At 36.5% G+C, this 15,844-nt stretch overlaps 1 protein-coding gene across 1 annotated transcript in view; it reads left to right on the forward strand.

The window, feature by feature from the left end:
* Positions 1 to 15,844, forward strand: part of LOC123655312 (vacuolar protein sorting-associated protein 13) — a 44,408-nt gene that overhangs the window by 10,591 nt on the left and 17,973 nt on the right. The window contains exons 14-41 of the mRNA XM_045591123.1: positions 205 to 398; positions 485 to 554; positions 1,049 to 1,199; positions 1,288 to 1,565; positions 1,645 to 1,782; positions 1,871 to 1,973; positions 2,126 to 2,358; positions 2,641 to 2,796; positions 3,657 to 3,896; positions 5,591 to 5,806; positions 5,988 to 6,257; positions 6,466 to 6,632; positions 6,832 to 6,971; positions 7,108 to 7,265; positions 7,496 to 7,645; positions 8,321 to 8,573; positions 9,042 to 9,188; positions 9,389 to 9,582; positions 9,931 to 10,068; positions 10,270 to 10,422; positions 10,897 to 10,983; positions 11,069 to 11,202; positions 12,006 to 12,114; positions 12,378 to 12,551; positions 13,130 to 13,286; positions 13,926 to 14,044; positions 14,176 to 14,400; positions 14,781 to 14,996. Coding sequence (XP_045447079.1) covers positions 205 to 398; positions 485 to 554; positions 1,049 to 1,199; positions 1,288 to 1,565; positions 1,645 to 1,782; positions 1,871 to 1,973; positions 2,126 to 2,358; positions 2,641 to 2,796; positions 3,657 to 3,896; positions 5,591 to 5,806; positions 5,988 to 6,257; positions 6,466 to 6,632; positions 6,832 to 6,971; positions 7,108 to 7,265; positions 7,496 to 7,645; positions 8,321 to 8,573; positions 9,042 to 9,188; positions 9,389 to 9,582; positions 9,931 to 10,068; positions 10,270 to 10,422; positions 10,897 to 10,983; positions 11,069 to 11,202; positions 12,006 to 12,114; positions 12,378 to 12,551; positions 13,130 to 13,286; positions 13,926 to 14,044; positions 14,176 to 14,400; positions 14,781 to 14,996 — 4,770 coding nt within the window. The remainder of the gene's footprint in view (positions 1 to 204; positions 399 to 484; positions 555 to 1,048; positions 1,200 to 1,287; positions 1,566 to 1,644; positions 1,783 to 1,870; positions 1,974 to 2,125; positions 2,359 to 2,640; positions 2,797 to 3,656; positions 3,897 to 5,590; positions 5,807 to 5,987; positions 6,258 to 6,465; positions 6,633 to 6,831; positions 6,972 to 7,107; positions 7,266 to 7,495; positions 7,646 to 8,320; positions 8,574 to 9,041; positions 9,189 to 9,388; positions 9,583 to 9,930; positions 10,069 to 10,269; positions 10,423 to 10,896; positions 10,984 to 11,068; positions 11,203 to 12,005; positions 12,115 to 12,377; positions 12,552 to 13,129; positions 13,287 to 13,925; positions 14,045 to 14,175; positions 14,401 to 14,780; positions 14,997 to 15,844) is intronic.

Consider the following 15,844-nt stretch of genomic DNA (forward strand, 5'->3'; position numbering starts at 1 on the left):
ACTTTGGCCAAGATATTTCCTGCTGTATGTTCTTCTATGTGGTTTTTTAGATATCTCAACAAAATAATGTAACTCATATTTCGATCATATCATGTCATATCATATCATATCATGTTATATCATATCATATCCCATACTGCGTTTGCCACGACGCGGTGACCACTCCAGGACTCGTCAGTAAATGATTACATCTTTTTCTTATAGGTTGTTGTTGCATCTCCAAATGAAGATTGGCATTCGGCTATCGCATCTAATGAAGCGACTTCACTTCACTTGCTGCAGCCTACAAACTTGCTCATACAAATACACAAGTGTTTAATAACTGACGACCCCAGGTTGCCCAAAATTAAAGTTATGGGTGAACTAGAAAAAATTGCGATCAACGTATCGGAGGATCGGTATTTTTTTTTAATTTTATCTGCATTTTTATGTATTTATGTTTACATTTATAATTTCTTATATGAAAAACAATACTTTCTTCCAGGTTATTGACTTTATGCGAAATATTAGTGAGCATGCCGTTGCCGCAATCTGAAGAAGCGACACAGCTTAAGGTGACTATTACTTTAAATTTTTTTACTACTTAATTGAATACAATATTTCTTTCTTATTTATTTCTATTTATTTCAAAGATATTTTGCCACAAATTTGCTTTCACAATATCTGGTCGAGTCATTGAAAGCTCCGTAATAATTCAAGAGGGCGGTTCTGCGGTAACTTATTGTCATTTTTTGACTCCTGTTGTTAGAGTGTCTAACATCATTCCGTTAATCACAGTATAGTACTTGTAATTTTACCAATTAGTTAAAATCTGTGTAATTTAAGTTGACAATTGTTTTAACAACTATCTATAATTTTGTGGTAATAAGTAGAACTATTATAATGTTATAGTTAAAAGTTTACAATATATTAAGGGTTAAGCATAGGGTATGTAATGTATCTGATTAGAGCATAGTCTTTAGTTTTAGTCCTTAGTTTATTTTTGTTCTTTTTTTTATATATCCTATCCTATATCCTAATATAAGTAGTGTGTCCACTTATCTTTCAGGCAAGTGATTCCAGAGCGTCAAGCTTGTCGCTTTTGAAATATCTTGATCCAGTAGAAAAACAAAAAAGAGACACAGCACGTTCTAAGCAACGTAAAGGAGAGGAACACTCTGTCCAACTGACAGAAGTGGAGGCATTCTTTATTATGAAAGGTATTTTTTGTATTAGTTAATTAGTAAATAAATCAACGAGCTCGGTTCCGTGTAGACATTAACGAAAATTCTCTGTTTTGTCCTACAGAATTGATAGTAAGTGTCAATCGAAAGACAAAATTAGAAGCAAGCGAGGACTACGAAAAGTTTTTGGTGTTTTCTTTGAACTTGTTAGAATTAACTGCAACTCAAAAGACATTCACACTCGAAGCTACAGTCCGTCTGGGCTCTGTCAACATGCAGCATCATAGAGCTGGCCACAACATTATTAGTATGATAGAAACACCCGAAGTTCTTAACACTGGAACCGAAAGAACAGATGAAGATAATGTCAATCAGTATTTGTTTACTGTTACTTATAGCAATGTAAGTCCTTTCAGAATAGTTATGATTAAAAATGAAGTTTTTTATATAAAATATGTAATATCCAATACTTAATTTCTAGGTGGACAAGAAGTGCCCAGAATTCAGAAGTCATTATGGTTCTGTAGAGCAAATGATTGAGCTCGATTTTACAACGCTAAAAGTTTTATTACATCTTCAAGGACTGCAAGAAATTTTGGTGATTGTTAATGAATATCAGGTAAACTTTTAGTACTGTAGATATTAAATTGCATAATTTTATTATTTTTTGAATTACTTCTGTTCACTGTTTTTTGTATAAATTTTAGACAAGATTACAAGCAATTCAGAGCTCTGTAGATAGATATGCGAATGCTGGACCTTTAGAGACAATAATGGAAGAAGAGGAGCTTTCTGTTGCTAAGTTGAAAGGTAAGATTAATTAAAGAAAACTTAATTATCAGTTTCAATTATGATTGGTCATCAAGAGGTGTCAACAGACATTATCACTGACTCGACCCATTTACTCAATTTAAATAAGTATCCATTCAGCGCAAGTTAAGTTTTTTTTCTGATAATTTCAGTAAACGTAGCAAAACCTTCTCATCGCAAGCAAGTGGAGAGCATTCAGTTGAAAGTGAACGTCAAGATCGGAGCGATAGAGATTGGTTTCGAGACAGATACTAGACCGTTGTCGATCATGAAACTGCAAGGCGCTGCCGCCGGTCTTATATTGAAGAGCTCGTACACACAAGTTGATTGTACTATCGCTTCCATCAAAGTAGAAGATTTGAATCCTGAAACATTACATAAAGAGGTAGTGCATCAAATTGTTAATTTAAATAATTCTTTATGCTTCTATCCATCAATTGACAAAACTATCATACAAATTTTTATTCCCTATTTCACTTCACTAAGAAGTATTATATTTAGAACTTGTGGATCGGTCCCTGAAAATAATGACCGGGTTGTTTAATTATATTTAGATGAGTCTTAATAACCAATTTAGAACATAATTTACAGTTCAAGCTCTGCAACAATTACTCAGATATGTTTTATTGGTAGATTGGTGTAAATATTGATTTCATTTTGTTTTCAGATACTAAAAGTTCTCGGAGGTGATGTAATAAACGTGCAAATCGTAATGTACAATATAGAACAATATCCCAGCGTTAGTGACGTGAACATGTCTATTGATGCACAGATTAACTGTCTTCGCATCGTATTCCTGAATTGGTTCGTCTCTTCAATGCTGGTGAGTAAAAAAAACACAAAAAAAAACCAGCCACGTGTTGTGGGTGGGTAATTATAATTTATTAAAATATATGTAAATTCTATATTCAAACGTGCGTCATCTACCGGATAGCTGTGGAACTTAGATGTCTAACCGCCATGTATTGGGATTTATAGAACTAACCGATAAATACACATAAGTCATAAACCTCATAATAAACATTTAATTTGCAACAACAAATATTAAGATCAATAATTGAGATAAAAACTACACTATCTCCCAAGTTGGACCAAATTACAGATGCTTACAAAATTTGATAAAAATTTTGGAGTTTATCGCTAACATACATCGTGACACGAAATTTTTATAAATATAGATGTGTGCTACGCTGAAAAAATGTATACTAGAAGTATCAATATTTAGAAAATAATGTCACAATAATATTATTATGATGTTTTTGTGGTTTAGGTTAAGATTAAATGTTTTAGATTTGTGAGTTAAGTTTTGGAGCATAAATGGGTCAGTTTTGAGCACAAACAAAAACGCTTTCAATAAGAAGGATGAATATCAATTTCAATTGAAATGAATGATGAATTTCAATAGGAAGGATGTGTGGACTTAGTGACGCTGTATTTCATGCAACATGTTTCTAATTTTGTACTAAAACACAGTTTATATATTATTTTCAAAAGAGTAACTGTGGAGTTTCTTGCCGATTCTTCTCTGCAGAATCTACATTCTGAATCGGTGGTAGCTTCACTTTTACAAAAATAATAATTTTTTTTAAAGTTTTAATTTGTAAAATGACGATTCGAAAGTGTTCTTGGAGCCTATTTGAATAAAGCTATTTTTGATTTTGAGTAACGGCTCGGTGTCCGCAGGAGTTCCTGAGCAACTTCCAGGCGGCGCAGGCGGCGCTGCTGTCGGCGTCGTCGCAGGCGGCGGACGCGGCGCGCGCCAACGTGCAGAGCGCGTACGCCAACTCCACCAAGCTGGCGCTGCGCCTGCGCCTGGCCGCGCCGCTCGTGCTCGTGCCCGAGAGCTGCGCCTCGCGCCGCGCGCTGCTGCTGGACCTCGGCCGCATGGCGCTGCGCAACCGCTTCGTCGACCTGCCCGTCGCGGTACACTGCCGATACCTTACCTTACCTTCTGTTTCAGGCCTGTGTGGGTCGCTCGTGCGCGACTACGCTCATTGTTTTGCTCTACTGGGCAGATCTATATAAAATGAAATCATTTACTTCATTTTTGAACATCATATCAAAAATTGATGAAAATTAATGAAATTTCGATCTAGCGGGTACATCGTTCCATAGCTTAATTGGCTAGAGCGCCGACACGGTCAGTCGGAGACGCGGGTTCGATCCCCGCTGGGGCGGTCAATTTTTGATATGATATTCAAAAATGTTTAGAATTCCTAATATGTGGGTAACACAAAAATAAACTCGTACATATCATTTACTTCAATGAAATATGATTGGTTACACTTAACGAAACTCAACAGCACACTTAATGAAAGTCAACGGTAATTGTGTTTGCTCGCAAACGAAAAAAAACCGACTTCAATTACATCGACGAGTAATACAACGTAGATCGACGAAAAAATAGTCAAGTAACTACGCGTTATCAAAGATTACTCAAAAAGTAATTATCAGATCTCAATAAAATTTATATGTGACCACATGACAAACATCAGCTTTCGACTAAATTAAAAATTATTAAAATCGTTACACCCAGTAAAAAGTTATTGCGGATTTTCAAGAGTTTCCCTCGATTTATCTGGGATCTCAACATCAGATCCTGGTTTCCTTATCATGGTACTAAACTTGGAATTATCAAAATCGGTACATCCAGTAGAAAGGGTAGGTCGACGAAAAAAGCGTCAAGTAAAAACGCATTATTAGATATAGCTCGAAAAGTAGTTGTTAGATCTCAATAAAATTTATATGTGACCACATGACAAACATCAGCTTTCGATTAAATTAAAAATTATTAAAATCGGTACACCCATTAAAAAGTTATTGCGGATTTTCAAAAAGTTTCCTCGATTTCTCTGGGATCCCATCATCAGATCCTGGTTTCCTTATCATGGTACTAAACTAGGGATATCTTCTTTCCAACAAAAAAAGAATTATCAAAATCGTTACACCCAGTAAAAAGTTATTGCGGATTTTCAAGAGTTTCCCTCGATTTATCTGGGATCTCATCATCAGATCCTGGTTTCCTTATCATGGTACTAAACTTGGAATTATCAAAATCGGTACATCCAGTAGAAAGTTATGCGGTATAATACAAGGTAGGTCGACGAAAAAAGCGTCAAGTAAAAACGCATTATTAGATATAGCTCGAAAAGTAGTTGTTAGATCTCAATAAATTTAAATGGGACAAATTGACACACACCACCTTTCGGTTAAAAAAAAAATTGTCGAAATCGGTCCACACAGTTAAAAGTTCTGATGTAACATACATTAAAAAAAAACAGTCGAATTGAGAACCTCCTCCTTTTTTGGAAGTCGGTTAAAAATACCAAGATCGGTAGTCTTCTTCTTCTTCTTTTAAATTCTAGCTTCCTCTAGGATTTGCAATCGGTAACGGTATCGGATCAGTAGTCCTTACCATTGAATAATTTGATTGAAATTGACTTTTTTGAAATTCAACTCTAGTATTATATTTGAAAACTGCTGAAACTGCTTCTAAGCTGCTTCTTCTTCTTCTAAGAAAGATCTAAATTGCATTATTTAATATAAACTATAACGAATCAAATGTTCTGATCCAGGTCATTATTATTACAATCTCATTTTATGTTTTTAATAACCAGGACGTAAATAACAAGGTCACAGTAGACGAATTGATGCTCGAATTGGAAGATATGAAAGTGTCCTGTGTGTCCTTAAAAGAAGATTATCAAGAGACACTGCACGAACGTAAATTACTGCGACCGACTAGCTTCAAGCTTTATGTGAAGCGAAGTCTCTCTTCTTGGTACGAAGCGCTACCCGACTTAGACATATCTGGGAGAATGAAAACTATTGCAGTACGTATTTATGTGAAAAATATATTTTTCTATTAATTATTAACTTACTATGTGATTCAAATTTTAAAATAATGAGTTTTGTGATAAATTGCTAAAAAGATATATTTTATTAATAATAATGTTTTTGTTTTGATAATTTGTGTATAAATAATATGTGTTATAATTTTTTTTCTGAACTTAGATTACAGTAGGCCACAGCGATTACAAAAGTATAATGAACATTCTGAATCAAAATCTTCAAGAGGGTCAATCCAAAACGGAAGAAATAAAATCTCAATCGAACGTTTCTAAAGTAACATCTAAGACTACAGTCAAGAGTCAAACCAGTAAAGCACAAACGAAATCAACTGTGGCAGTTGTTACACCCACTGATACCAAAATGCCACGGACAACTATTAAGTTTTCATTCACTATGGACAGTTTTGTTATTGACCTTATGAATACAAATGGCGTAAGTAAAATTTGTATGATTATCTATAACAAGAACATAGTGTCTTTTGTTTAAGTGAATCAAAAAAGAAACAATTTTCAATTTTTATTTTTAAGTAATTGAAATTTTTTAGTTTTTTTTAAATATTTTTAATTACTATTTTATAATAAAATTGTAGGATTGTTTTGGTGATATAAAATAATTATATTTTTTTATTACCGTTTTTTAGTCGGAGGATTTGATGTTTGTAAAGGACGTAGAGTTAGCCCGGTTTTGTTTGGCGCTGCTGTCTGTGAAGGGCCGAATGTTCTCTGATAGTTCCATACATACATCTGTCTTACTAGTTGACTGTACACTGGACGATACTCGACCAGGACGTGGAGCTAAAATAACGAGGTAATCTTTTATTCGTATCAGGATAAGGTAGCTAAATATTACGCTTAAGTTGTTATAGCCTGTTAATGTTCCCCGACTTTGTAACAGTTCTTCTCTTAGTGAGTTTCTATTTTCTATTAATTTTATGGATATGGGTTTTTGACATTTTGTTGTAAAAAATTAATCAGTCATATAAAGTTTTAATTTTTTTTATCTTTAGATATTTAGAAAGGCGTCGCGATCAACAAGAAAGAAAACTAAGTCCGTCAGATGACGGTTCAGTTGATATCATGGAAACGCATGAGAAAATACGAAGCATGATCGACATTACTTACACAATGAAGAATGGCGATACATTCAGTAAGTTAAATAATATATTTCCTACGTAGATTATGCCAATGTTTTGAAAGTAACATTGTATGAAGTCATGTGTAACATTAGTTATGTCAATACTAAGTTTTAGAGATTAAAAAATATTTTTTTTTTTGTTTTTCAGTCGATATGAGAATTTTTAGCTTTAATCTAATCTTAGCAATGGATTTCCTGAACAAGATAGCTGAATTTATGACGACAGGCTTGACTGATGATACTCCAACAACTCCCAAGGAGGAAATTAAACTTATTAAATCACAGACAGAAAAATCTGCTGCTACTGTAAATGTAAGTAAAATAGATTTTCCTTTCCTCTAAAATGAAAACTTATTTAGCGTTCAATTTTGAACATTACAGAGATACAGGTTAAATACATCATACTCTATCATTGTAATAATTAGTAAATGTTTTCCTCAAGTTCCCAAGAAATACAGTCAAATTAAGATTTTTACAAGTTACTTACTTCTATCAAGTTTGCATTATACAAATATAAATTTTCTTGTATATTGTAGAAGAAGAAAGTGTCAGTCGTATCAGCGCCGTCGTTAATGGAGCAGCCTCAAGAACTGTCTATGATGACTGTCAACATTAAGATCGAGCAACCGGATATCATATTAGTGGAGTCCTTGGAGCAGAAGGAGTGTGATGCTTTAGTGTTAAATGTTAGTATTTTTAAACCCTTTTTGTAATTTTTTAGATTTAATTATGCCGCACATTTTCCATAAATGTTGCTTTACATTGTTTTTTTTCCTAAAGACTAGTTTTATTTTTTTTTAGACAAAATTGTCTTAAAATATAATGTATTTCTTAATTGGTGATAGTGAATTGGGACGTTTCCTCTGAGCCTCTTTAATAGCCTGAATTCTGTCTGTGCCTTTTTCTGCTACTTTCATATTATAAGCAGATACAGTTACAGGCAAAAGTTCGTAGTATATTATGGTTTGCGCATTTTTCCTTTGCTTGATAACAACAATATGTGCTAATCATGCCGGCTTAACTCACTATGTACTGCCGAGATTATGTAAAATCTTCAGCAACCCCATATTTACGATGACGATGCATCAGCGCAACGGTCAATGTAATAAATTTATGGCTGTTGCGCTGACGGTTGCGGGTTCGATTTCCGCATTTGGCATACATTTGTATTAATCATCCCCCCGATCTCCCAACGCAGGAACAATAATAGGTTTTGTACACAAATTAAATACATTATTTCATTTATAATATTCAAAAATACTATGTCAATCAGTGTAACTAAATAATTAAGCAAACACTAAATCGTAGTAGTGGCGTATAGTGTGAGGCGATAGATTAGTTAACACGCGCTCGTCGGTCAGATGGAGGCGCGGCTCAAGCTGCGTAAGACGGGGGAGCGCATGGTGGCGGAGGGCGGTGTGTCGGGGCTGCAGCTGGCGGCGCGGCGGCTGGGCGGCGCGGGCGGGGCGGGCGGCGCGGGCGGGCGGCGCGGGGCGGGCGCGCCGCGCTGGCTGCTGGCGCCCGCCACGCTGTCGCTGGCGCTGGCGCAGCCGCCGGGCCAGGGCATGCACGTGGACGTCGCGCTCACCGACATCAAGATCACCGTGTCGCCAGGTCGGTGCACACCCGTTCAGTCGCTTCACTGAGGTAGGGCAAGGCGCAAATATCCTGCTCAAAAGCTGGAGCAGCCAGTCTTCCGGGTGAGTACCGCGACCTAACATAAAGATCAACCAATGGCTCCATGATACGGCTTTCGCCAGTACCGAGTGGAGAGAGGCTCGAAAGGGCAGGCGCACGCGGAGGCGTTCACCAGCTCCTTCGAATTTGTGTCGAGGACGGTCAGCATGAAAGATTTTAGTGCCTTCAAGAGCTCTTGAACATTTTCAGTTTGTAAACTACATGAATTTTTTTTTATTCCGTCAAATTACGATATCCCATGTCATAATTTGATAGAATTTATTTATATGCCATGCACTCGTATTATTAAGGTTTGTTATGTTAGTTTATTTTTATGTTCTATAAAATTATTTATTATTGTGAATTTATTACAGAATTTTCTAAGTATTATTACTTCTTTTACAGATATCATAGCTTTGTTGAACCGTGTGCTGGCGACAATGACGAGTCGCGAAGAAGATAATGTAGAACAAGAGAACAAGCCCATTTTTTATAGTCAATTGTGGGACCTGCAACCTTTAAAACCTAGTAAATACTGGTTCTTAAAAACAGGTGAGAATATATTATTAGATACTTATGTACTAGTGTATACTTTTATGTAATTTAGTTCATGAAAATAATATTTGTTTGAACGCGCTGATCTCAAGATGGAAGAAGCCGTTTATAGATTTTTGCTTGCCTATAACGTGTTACGTCACGTAGCATATTATTAACTTTAAAACTAAATAGAAAATAATGTTATATGCGAACAGAAGAAGGCGTAGAAGCTATTGACGTTGAAGAAGCGACCTTACAAGAAGTGGCTAAACCTCCAGCTGGCGAGATCTGTCTCCTCTCGTGTCCGTCTATTGTATTAGCATTGGAGATGGAGATCGGTAACGAGACCATCCCTGTACTTGCTATGCAGGCGTCGCTTACTGGAAAAGTGAAGGATTGGAGTTCTGATGTGAGTGTTGCAACAAATTCATAATCCCAATCTTTGAAACTCTTGTTTTGATGTTGTCCCGTTAGCTCCTGTAACCAGATTTCGTGGTATACTTAACACAATCATACATTTTCTCCTACTTGTCTTTATCTCCTATATTTTGCCATTTGAAAAGGTGTATCATATTAGATTTGATATACTTAATGTGTTGTGTTCAATAAATTTTAAATTAAAGGCGTATAAAAATATTTACTATGTAAATCAAAGAAGGTCAGGTGATAATTTGGTGTAATCATTTTTAACTTTTTTTATCGCAATAAGTATGTTAAAAAAAACTTAATATGTTAATTAATAACTGTTTAAATGCAGTTTTACATGGAGTCGACGTGGGCTATGCAAGTGTCGTATTATAACATCGAACGAGCCATGTGGGAGCCTCTCATAGAGCCCATAGAGATACTCAAAGATTCACAATACGTACATGTACCATGGGAGCTTAAAATGGAGGTTAGTTTTATAATTTAGTTAATTTGTTGAAACATTAAAATAAATTAAAAAAGTTATAGCCTAAGAAAAAGATGTTAAAATTACCGCTTGGAAACTACAGAAATATGAATAATGAGTTAGAAGATAATAATGTTCTCATTCATCGGAAGTGCCCAGACGGGGCCGGACAAGGTCCGCAAGTAACAATACGAGTGCGCGCAGGTGGAGATGCGGCCGCAGGAGGGCGCGCAGTTGATCGACACGACGGACGAGGCGGCCAACATGGCGGCCGTGGCCACGCGCCGGCCCGCGCGCTCCGTCACCGTGTCCAGCTGCGAGCCGCTGGAGGTCACCTTCTCCCGCAGCGGCATGGAGGTACCGTCGTCGCTCGGCTCCGTGCCATTCGCGGTTCACCCTCAATTTATCTCAAACATTACTAAAAATGTCAGAATCAGAAGCTCAATAGTGTAACTACGTTAACGTCATGGTTACTATGACACTTTATACCCTTAAAAGTAGATATTAAATAAAATATATGACATCTTTCACCTTTATAGTGTCAATGATAGACGAAAGACTATGAGTCGATTGTGATATAATCGAGAATCGTAAACACGATCGCCCTAGATTAAAAAAAAAACCACCTCTTTTATAGTGAAGATAATTTTGTTAAATAAGTCTAAGGACATTATTTACTTTGTATTGTTATATGTTGTATGTCAAGCATTTGGTGATGTGAAATAGCAATATGGATTATCTTGTATGTTTATAATTAGTTTTGCAATCTAAACAAAGTAATATAACAGTAGTTATTACACTGTTAAAGAACACATACCTATTTCATTTCAGGTGCTAACTCAATTGGCCAATTCGTTTTCGGCTGCAGTCGGGGAAACCGACACGTCGATTGTTGCTAAAGCAAAACATGAAGATAATGTAAAAATCTTATTTTTTTTTTACATTTTATATTAAGCTTAGGAGTGTTTTGAAGAAAAATAATTGTATTTATTTTTTTCACCAGACTTCGAATAAAAAATACTTGGGTGCTCCTTACGTGCTACACAACTGTACTGGACTGACAGCTAAACTCACATTACAAAACAACGATGATTTCTCTGTATTTCTCACTGAAGAATACACTGCTTCGGATTACAGGTACACAATGTTTTGTACAATTTTATGTATATATTAGATTAGCAGTCTCGTTAACATTTTTAAAAACTGCATAACCGTTGACTTTGGCTAGGTCTACGGTTCTACTATTACTTAGTATCAATAGCGCTAAATTAAAGGTGAAAGTAAAATGAAATTAAAGAAAGATTCAATGGAACTGTTCACAATAAAGAATTGTATATTATGTTGGTAGATTTGTAATTTAATTTTAAAATACATTCACTTAAAAATATTACTAAAATAGTATGAAAATGAAATCTCAGACTTCCTAAATTTAACCTTTAATAAAAATTACACAAATCATTTCACAATTCAAAATATACGGCAGAAATTCAGTTATTTTTTGTTAGCTAATACCAAAAGGAATCTCATCTCTCTTTCTTCTTCTATTACTTTGGCTCCTTGAAGGTTTCGCCAATATCTGAGTAAGCTTAGTTTCTTATCTATTTACCGATGCAAACACGCTTACGTCAACTCGATTTCCTGCCAATATACATTGCATGATGTCATACTGCGTTCCTATTGGTCGAGGGACAGATCACGCATTAGGTTCGTTACAATATTAAATTAAATTATTAAATCAAAGTAGGAATGCATAGAATTGACTTTTAAAGTTATAATAATATTTCAACGTTAATTATTTACCAATTTAAACAGCGAAAGCATTACATTAAAAGAAATACTAACTAAACAGGTACTTACTTCAAAATTAAAAACATTTAAACTTTAAAAAAATTACAAACAAACAAACAAAGTAAAAAATTTCTTACTCAACATCGTTATAGGGAGGTTGTATTGGAGCCTGGTGCTTGCGTCCCACTTCAGTTAAAACACGGTGGGCTTAACGTCATGAAGCTAAATGAACCGCCGCCGCCACTGAAATTAAATGTTAAGGTAAGCTATTTCTTATAAAAAAAATAAGTATGGTATATATCTTTGTATATTTACAAGAAATTGATAACGAATTTCTAAAATCAAATAAGATTTTTCACTGATTTTCTTTTTAAGTATATAACATAGCGAGCACTACCAGGGGGGTAGTTTTGGAGTACCATAGGAAGATTTTATTTTAATGTTCTATTTTTGCTAAATATGTATCAAGTGTCAATAGATAAACAAACACAGGTACGTTCGACTTAAAAATGGATTCGTTCCAGATAGTAGAGATGGAGGAGGAGATCGTGATACCGGTGGAGCGCGCAGACAAGCGCTACTTCTCGCTGGGCAGGCGGCCGCCGGGCGAGCCCGCCGCCGCGGAGCCGCGCGGGCTCATCTCCGACGTCGTCATGCAGGACGCCGCCATGCACGTCTACCTGCGCAGCGTCGTGCAGGTGGGCGCTGCGAGCTACGTGTGCATCGGTTGACAGGCGGATGCGAAAGACGTCTTTTGTATTTATAATGAGTAGTGGAAACAAAAAAAAAATGGCAAATATTGTTACTTGCTTAGTTATTCGACACCACAAAAACCACATAGTATTCTTCATTTGGTTTATGGTATAGGTTCTGCTTTAAATAAAACATCACACAGTGATCGGTTACTTAAAAGGCAGAATTTATTATGTCTCAAAACGGTCAATATCGTCCTGACGGTCTACATTGGTCTATAGATAGGCAACACGTTTCATTTTAGACATGCGTTTCAATTTAGGGGTGTTCTCTGTGCAAAGGTAGGACATTCTTCGAGTGCTAATGCTAAGGTATTGCTGACTGACCGTCCGTCTGAAGGTTGTATGTTTGTCATTGTATACTTGTAAGTTTATCTAAGTTCGTTTTACTGTACTCATTACGACGTTCTTTAGTGTAATGAACGAATACTGTAGTGGCGATAGTGTTGAGTGGCGTCACCCAGGGCAGAGATAATTGCAGCGATAGAGCAGTAGCGATGCTAAAAGCCACGGCCCGGGCGCAGGTGACGAACGCGCTCGCGGTGAGCGTGTGCGTGTACTACATGACGGCGAGCGGCAACGAGGTGCGGCTGCTGGGCGCCGTGCCGCCCGGGCACACGCTGCGCCTGCCGCTGCGGGCCGTGCACACGCCCACCGCCGAGATCTTCTTCTCCGTCGAGGGTGGGAGCCGCATTTGTACTCGGCTTCAATTATTATTATATCTGACTAGCTGACCCGACACTCCTTGTTATGACCTTACTATGAATATTCAATTTGAACTGTAATACATGTATCTATTATCTATTTACGGCGCGCGAACTATCAAACGTAAGAACGGTCATCGTAAGTGCGATGTTTAAATAGTCGTTAACTTTTCTTTTAATTTTTCAATTTATGCGCAATTTTAATATTCATTTTGCGAAAACCTTTTAGAAAGTATTTGAAATATTTTTAAAGAAAGGTGAAGAAAATAAGTAAAGTCGTTAAACGTCTCAAAGTTATGCTTATGCAATTTCGCCCGCATAATTTTCGACCCCGTGGGAATGTCGGGATAAAAATTAACTTACGTGTAATGCTAGATCTCCAGCGTATCAATGTACCAACTTTCATTACAATCAGTTCAGTCATTTTCGCGTTAAAGAGTACAACACTCATTCATCCACAAGAATTATTCAATTTATAATATTAGCAAAGCAATACAATTTTTTTGCACTGTGGGACATATATGAGACGCAATTTTATTCTGAAATTAATATCATCCAACTAACGTCACTGCGTTTTTTAAATAATTGATCTTAATATTTCAATGTATACTTTTAGGTTTCACAGTATCCGTGTCTCCCTTCATATGGCGTGAGCTGCAACAGGAAGTTAACTTATCGAAATTATTACAATGTGATTCTAAAGATAAGAACAGTGGAGAAAAATTCTACTTGCGGGTAATTTATTCTTAATATTAAATTAAGGATTTATGACAACATTATCATGTGTTATGTTGTTGTATCATGTTGTCAGAATTCCATTTTTAAATTATTTTCAATTACTGTGTAATGTTTTTATTAACTTGCAGGCTGTAGGAACCATGGAGCAAGTATTCTTCGAACACACGAACCGCCACACATTCGCGTCGTCATGCTACGACATTGTATTAAAGCCGGCCGTGAAGTTGCAAAACTGTTTACCAGTACCTATATTAGTATCGCAATTAGGCTTACGTCGAACTCAAGTCTTCAGTCCCGGCGAAATGTTCCACTTGTCACATTTAGCTCCTAATAAAGCTTCCATCGTCATTATGGTAAATAATAATTTTTTTATCTCAGCCTCAGTCTTAACGGATTACCCCTACTGGGATTTACTCCCGTGTCGGGCATCCGAAAATATAATACAGAAGCGCAAACGCTCAGATCGCGACAAACATCTGTATAGCTTATACAAATCTTTGCCATGAGCGGTGACCGAACCCCCGAGCCAGCGCAGTAGTCAGTTCGTGACAAATGAACAAAACAAAAGTAATAATAAAGGCCAGTTTGGTTCTCATAAAGATACGTAGAGACAGTAAATCTAGACATAAGAAAAAGTTTCCGTGTAGTGCACGCTAATACTGTAAGCAATAAAGAAACAGACAAAGGCACGGACAGCAGAGCTCTCTGCTCAATGTTAGGTAACACTCCACAGATCCAGAGCTACCTGGACAAGTGCTGGGTGTGCACGCGCAGCCTGCCGGCCGCGGACGCGGAGCTGTCGGTGTGGTCGTTCGAGTCGCACGACAGCCCGGCGCTCATGACGCTGGAGCTGGGCCTGCACAGCGCCGACCTGGGCGGCACGCAGATGCTCTCGCTCTACTGCCCCTTCTGGATGCTCAACAAGACCGGCTTCACGCTCTGCTACCGGGTACGTTGGCACTGTTCCCTTTCTTATGATTCAGTACGAATATGTACCGAAGGGATTTTATTATCGTCAGATTTTTATCTTTGTTTTTTTCTCTGCTTTTTTGAACTTTGGTTTGAAAAAAAAAACTAACTCGAATGTTTATTTAAACTTTTTGAACACTAAAGTTTTAGTTTTAAATACACAAATTTTTTGTACACAAGTATAGAAGAATTGTATACCATATATACCATATAATATCTTTAAATTGCTGTGTGGCTTCAGCATTAAAGAATATAGCCACCCCCTCTCTTCCCGAGGGTGTCGTAAGAGGCGACTAAGGGATAGCACAGTTCCACTACCACCTTGGAACTTATAAAGCCGACCGATGGCAGACCATCCAACTGCTGGCTTTGAAATGCCATTTTTGGCGCGAATTTGTGGACACCTATGTCTAGCAGTGGACTGCAATAGGCTGAAATGATGATGATGATGATGATGATGATGATGATGAATGATGATCTTTAAACAAGACTTAGACATTAAAAATATTATTTTCTCTTAAGATAAGAAAAAGAAAGAAAAAAAAAAAGGTAGAGATTGTAGTCTTTCGATTAAGATTCGTGTTTTCTTACTATACTATTGACTCCAGCTAGTCTGCACTATTCTATTAAATATAGACTATTATTACAATTAAACTCACATAATTTGCATGGTTTTTAAAAAGTACTATTTTAATACCTTTATGTATTGTACAATTTATTTTATCCAAATTTGTTGTCTGCGACTGGGGTTTTTGTGTAAAAAATTAAAATTTTAAATACATGTGTTAAATAATCAAAATCGAGAAAAGTATTCATACGTAGGTTTTA

Source organism: Melitaea cinxia, chromosome 7 (genome assembly GCF_905220565.1).
Source record: "Melitaea cinxia chromosome 7, ilMelCinx1.1, whole genome shotgun sequence".
In the NCBI taxonomy this organism is placed as follows: domain Eukaryota; kingdom Metazoa; phylum Arthropoda; class Insecta; order Lepidoptera; family Nymphalidae; genus Melitaea; species Melitaea cinxia.